This window comes from Rhododendron vialii, chromosome 5a, assembly GCF_030253575.1.
Source record: "Rhododendron vialii isolate Sample 1 chromosome 5a, ASM3025357v1".
Taxonomy (NCBI): Eukaryota; Viridiplantae; Streptophyta; class Magnoliopsida; order Ericales; family Ericaceae; genus Rhododendron; species Rhododendron vialii.
The window spans coordinates 841743-846706 of record NC_080561.1 but is presented as its reverse complement, the minus strand read 5'-3'; the positions used below and the strand labels follow the sequence as shown (position 1 = coordinate 846706).

Sequence of the window (4964 nt, the reverse complement as noted above, 5' to 3'; positions counted from 1 at the left end):
ACAATGAAAGTGACAGTGCCAATAAAAGAGAGACAAATTATTGTGTGAGATATCGATGAAATTAATGGAGTTAGTAGAAGCTACAGATGCCATGGCACCCCAACCACGAGCATGAAAGTGACGTACATTACAAATAAGAAACAGGGAATCCTGTAGCAATGAACGGTTCGAATCAATAAGAGTTCAGATTAAATAAGAGTTGTTCGCATCAAAATGGACGACCAAACAGCCTATGATGGGCAAAGTATTTCCAAAAAAAAAAAAAAAGGGCAAGTATTAGGTGCTCTCTGAATAATTACGTAGAGTTTTTTTGGTGGGGGTGGATTGATCAATTTATAGTTATATGCTACTTTCGAAAAATAGATAGTCGCAATACATATTTTATGTATATCAATTTTTACCTCTAACATACTCACAAAACTTAGTTACGATTTACATTACTAGGTGAAAATACCATGAATGATTACTTCTTTTTTTTTAAGAGTTGTGCTACAAATGCAGACGTTCCAGCACAAATTCGAATATCGACATGAAGCTTGAGTAATTAGATTTGAATGCCAACAAATCCATCTCCTGAACAAGATTTTAAATAAAGGTTGTTATGTATTAATTTTTTCAGCTAGAGATTTCGAACCTCCAATACCGTTATTTAACCGATCCGGTCCGATACAATCCAATATCAGCCAATATATGGTCGTATCACCAATAACATCACTTTTCGCAATACCGTGATTTAAAAGATTGCTCCTGAGCTACTCAATTAACAAACAGTAACTAACAGCCCATAAAGGATTCTCAAAAGAGGAATAGGGGCCCAAAGACTCCCATGCACCATGCTCATAACAGAAAGGATCGCAGAAGTCCAATTTTCCTTCCAAGACCAAATGGAAGCCCATCTGGCAGCTTCACTTCCTTGCAAGAAGCAGAAAATGAGACACAGGCACCTTCAATTCAGCCCCTAGAACCTTGCCAAAATCATCCCTGGCTACTGAAAAAAAATATTATCAAAATTTCACCCTTCAAAACCTGCATAAAAAAGAATTTTGACAGTTTCTCCTTTAGGCAGACACCATCTCTCAAACAGAAAAATCCACTTGTTAGACGGGCCAAAAGCTCCATGTCTAAAACAGACCTGGCTTTGTCTATGGAGAACAGATGGTTAAACGGGCTAAAAGTTTCATGTTTCTAAAATAGAAAATCTATTGGTTCTTCATGCAATCAACTATCATACAAGTTACTTATCCAAAAAAAAAAAACTATCATACGAGCTAATTTTTTTTTTGAAAATCAAGTGGATATATTGCAAATTATGATGTTAAACCAGTACTTAAGAAATCATATGACCTAGCAATTGCATTTTTGAAAATAAAGCAGATATAGTGGAAAACTGGTATTTGTATCAGTATATAATTGTACTTGAGAAACTAGCCGAAAAAAATAACCATAAAATTTATTATCCATTTCCTCTGTAGAATAAAAAAATAAGACGTAAAAATCTGATAAAAAAAGAAGTACGCATAATTGAGGTGCTATTAACTTTTGGAGAGAGTTTTACATGATAAATGATAATTAAATAGAGCGAAGACAAACAGTAAATAGAGAGATTACCAACATTTCTCATAGAAAACCAAAGGAAAGAACTTCTCCCTAACAATTAGTTTCACTTCCATTAGAGAACTGATACCGTGTAAAATCATCATCGTGTAGGGCCAAACTCAAATTGTTTCAGTGAGTTACCAAACAAACTAAGGAGAAAGAATCTCTCAAACTATTGTTTGGTAACTCACCGAACAACTTGAATTTAGTTCTAGCTCTAATTCAAGAGTATAGTTATGTATAGAGCAAACCCTAGTTTCTAGTGATTCACCAAACAACAAAGGAAAAGGTGATGAGAGCAAACTTTCAAACCAGGGTTCAAGGTTATGGAAATACTAACACCCCGCTAACCTCCGCTGATGTATACTGCATAACAAAAACTCTCAAATCACAGTGTGGAATCTCCTAAATAACACAAATCACCTAAGATTCTACCTCAATACTATCATGCCATTACAATGCATGTATTTATAGAACTTGGTATCAAATCGTGGCCGTTTGATTGAACTAGAAACTATCCATCATGTCCATGCAAATTATAACACATACTATAAACCACAAAAGCTCATTCGGACAACACATTCACCTAAATAAATTCCTTATTAATCTATCACGTAATATAAACAGGGAAAACAATAAATTTAATTACCCTTGTTTAGTATATTCCTTAAACGAGGTTCATGAATATAATCAATAGGAGCAATTATTAAATATCACATCTTCTCTCATTTGGAAATTACTTAAGGCCTCTTATTGACGATGAAATGTTCTCATTTACTAACTTTGCTTAAAAAAAATAGTTAAATAAAAAAAAGAATTTGGGAGAGTAAATAGCCTATCTCCCATTTTGGGAAATAATCTGAAGTCATGTGACTATTATTAATTTAGGCTTCATACCATACAGAGAATAATCTCATCCCAAATATGACTGGTGTGATGCCATATTAATTTTTCCGTTGCTGAATTGCATGTTGCCCCACTGCCCCGGGATGTTCCATCTACGGGGTTGTTCACTGAGCGCGCGGCTGCCCCATCTTGTTCCCGTCATAAAGACTTTTCGGGCTTCCAAAATTCCTCTCCCAGTGTAGGATGGCCTGGACCCCAAACCTGCTTCCATAAATGAAGAGTTTGGGAAGTACTTGTTTTTGAATTTTGGTAGCGACCCTCGACAGGTTCAGGATAAGTAAAAGGCCAAAGTTCGAGCTATTTGTACTTGTCTCCGTTCTCGCTCTTCTCGGAATTTCAACTGCAATGTCTAGCCTGGAAGCACTGGATATCTTCAGCTTGGATATCTCCACATGGATCATCTTATGGTTGTTTTCTATAGCAGGCCATTTGTTATCTCACGCTACATCTCTCTATTTCTTGGCAAGTTGGTGAGTACGAAAAATACTTACTTTTGGTTTGCTACAACAAGTGCATTTACAAAGGTATTGTGGCATACTAGCGTTCTAGGGGTGTGGTTCATACTAGTCAAAATTGATATAAAAGAGGCGAAGATCATGGAAGATTCCCAAGAATACATTACAAAAGCGCTATTTTGTGTAATGGCAAGTGCGTGTTGGATGGTAAAGGTTATACGACGAAGAGTTGAAATGGATAACTCGTGTAGAACCCGTGATCGAGGGTATGACCCTATGTGATCATGTAGCTACACACTTATCAGATTTGTTTTTTGAAGCTATATCTAAAGACAAAAGTAAGTTGATCATATAGCTATGTTTTATATTGCACCTACGAATCATGTGTAGCTACATGATCAACTTACTTTTTATCTTTGTTTTTTGAAGCTATATCTAAAGACAAAAGTAAGTTGATCATATAGCTATGTTTTATATTGCACCTACGAATCATGTGTAGCTACATGATCAACTTACTTTTTATCTTTAGATACAGCTTCAAAAAATGAATCTAATAAGTGCGAAGGTACATGATCACATAGGGTTGTACACTCGATCATGGGTTCCACATTCGTCATCTATTTCAACTCTTCGTCATATAGCCTTCACCATCAAACACACACTTGCAATTACAAGACAAAACAACGCTTTTGTAATGTATTCTTGGGAATCTTCCACAATCCTTGCCTTTTTTTATATCAACTTTAAGCAATATAAACCACGCCCCCTAAACGCTTGTATGCCACAATACCTTTGTAGATGCACTAGTTGTAACGAACCAAAAGTATTTTTCGTACTCATCACCAACTTGTCAAGGATTAGAGAGATGAGTTTTATAATAGCATGAGATATCAACTGGCCTGCTATAGAAAACAACCATGTGGAGATAATCCATGTGGAGATATCCAGGCCGAAGATATCTAGTGCGTCCAAGCTAGACAATGCAGTTGAAAATTTGAGAGGAGCTCGAACGGAGACAAGTAAAAATAGATCAAACCATACCCTTTTACTTACCCTGAACCTGCCGAGGGTCGCTACCTATCTTCCATAAATGTAGAGGGGAGAATTTTGGTCTTGGCAGATTCTCCAAGCTTGCTTGCCTAGCATTGCAAGGTTGAAAGCTTCGATATTTCTGAATCGCAAGCCGCCTTCCTTTCAGACGCAAAGCTTCGACCATGCTGCCCAATGGGTTTTTCGCTGCCCATTCTTTTGGCAGTTTGGCCCCCACATAAAGGCAGTTGTCTAATTGGTATTCCATTAATATACAATGATCTTGAAAGTTGTTATTGCACACACCAATCGAGAGTTGCCTGACACCCAAAGCACCGTAAAATACAATGTCAATTATTGAAGCAAAATTGTCGACCATAAAGCAGGGTTAATATTACCCTGTGCACATGGGAAAAGGAAGGAAGAAAGAGAGGATTTTTTAGGGGGTTTTTTCTTCTAGCAATTGATACGGTTTTCCCATCTTTATATAGTGGGGTTATGATAACAACTACCCTATTAATTTGGAGATAAGTGCACATGGTAATTGGTTTTGACCAATTCTAAAAATCTTGTAAGTTACTGCTCTCAGAATATTACTCGCCAGTTTTAAGCTATTATCGCATAAGGTGACAACAATTACCTCAATCAAACAGTCCACGTTGTATTCCGAACCACTCCACAACTACACAATCCTTTGGGGTCCACAACTAAGTGTATCGATCCCACATAAATGTATGGTTCTTGAGTAGTCCGGAGTACCACGTAACAGTGCTCCTGGACTACTGAACAGTTACTCATAAAAAAATAGGATATTACTATATTAGTGTGTCTATATATATATGCGCATAAAATGATAAATTACATACGACACTTGTTCCCCACCCCACTTTTTTTTTTAGGAAAAATGATCGCCAATGACGTGTTTTGATACTTAATACTACTCGCTAAGGACAAGCTAAGTACATTTGTTAATGCTGA

At 36.6% G+C, this 4964-nt stretch overlaps 1 protein-coding gene across 1 annotated transcript; it reads right to left on the bottom strand.

The window, feature by feature from the left end:
- Positions 1-2509: 2509 nt before the first annotated feature.
- Positions 2510-4433, bottom strand: LOC131326814 (uncharacterized). Its single transcript, XM_058359699.1, has 2 exons — positions 4011-4433; positions 2510-2703 (listed from the first exon to the last, which is right to left on the bottom strand). The coding sequence occupies exons 1-2, from the start codon at positions 4363-4365 to the stop codon at positions 2510-2512; spliced, it is 549 nt and encodes a 182-aa protein (XP_058215682.1). The 5' UTR covers positions 4366-4433.
- Positions 4434-4964: the final 531 nt, after the last annotated feature.

Excerpts from the sequence above, each read along its gene's own strand:
- LOC131326814 (XM_058359699.1), bottom strand. The coding sequence starts at position 4,365 with ATGGTCGACAATTTTGCTTCAATAATTGACATTGTATTTTACGGTGCT. Across the intron at positions 2,704-4,010 it reads CGACCCTCGGCAGGTTCAGG|GTTTGGGGTCCAGGCCATCC; the intron begins GTAAGTAAAAGG and ends TTATGGAAGCAG.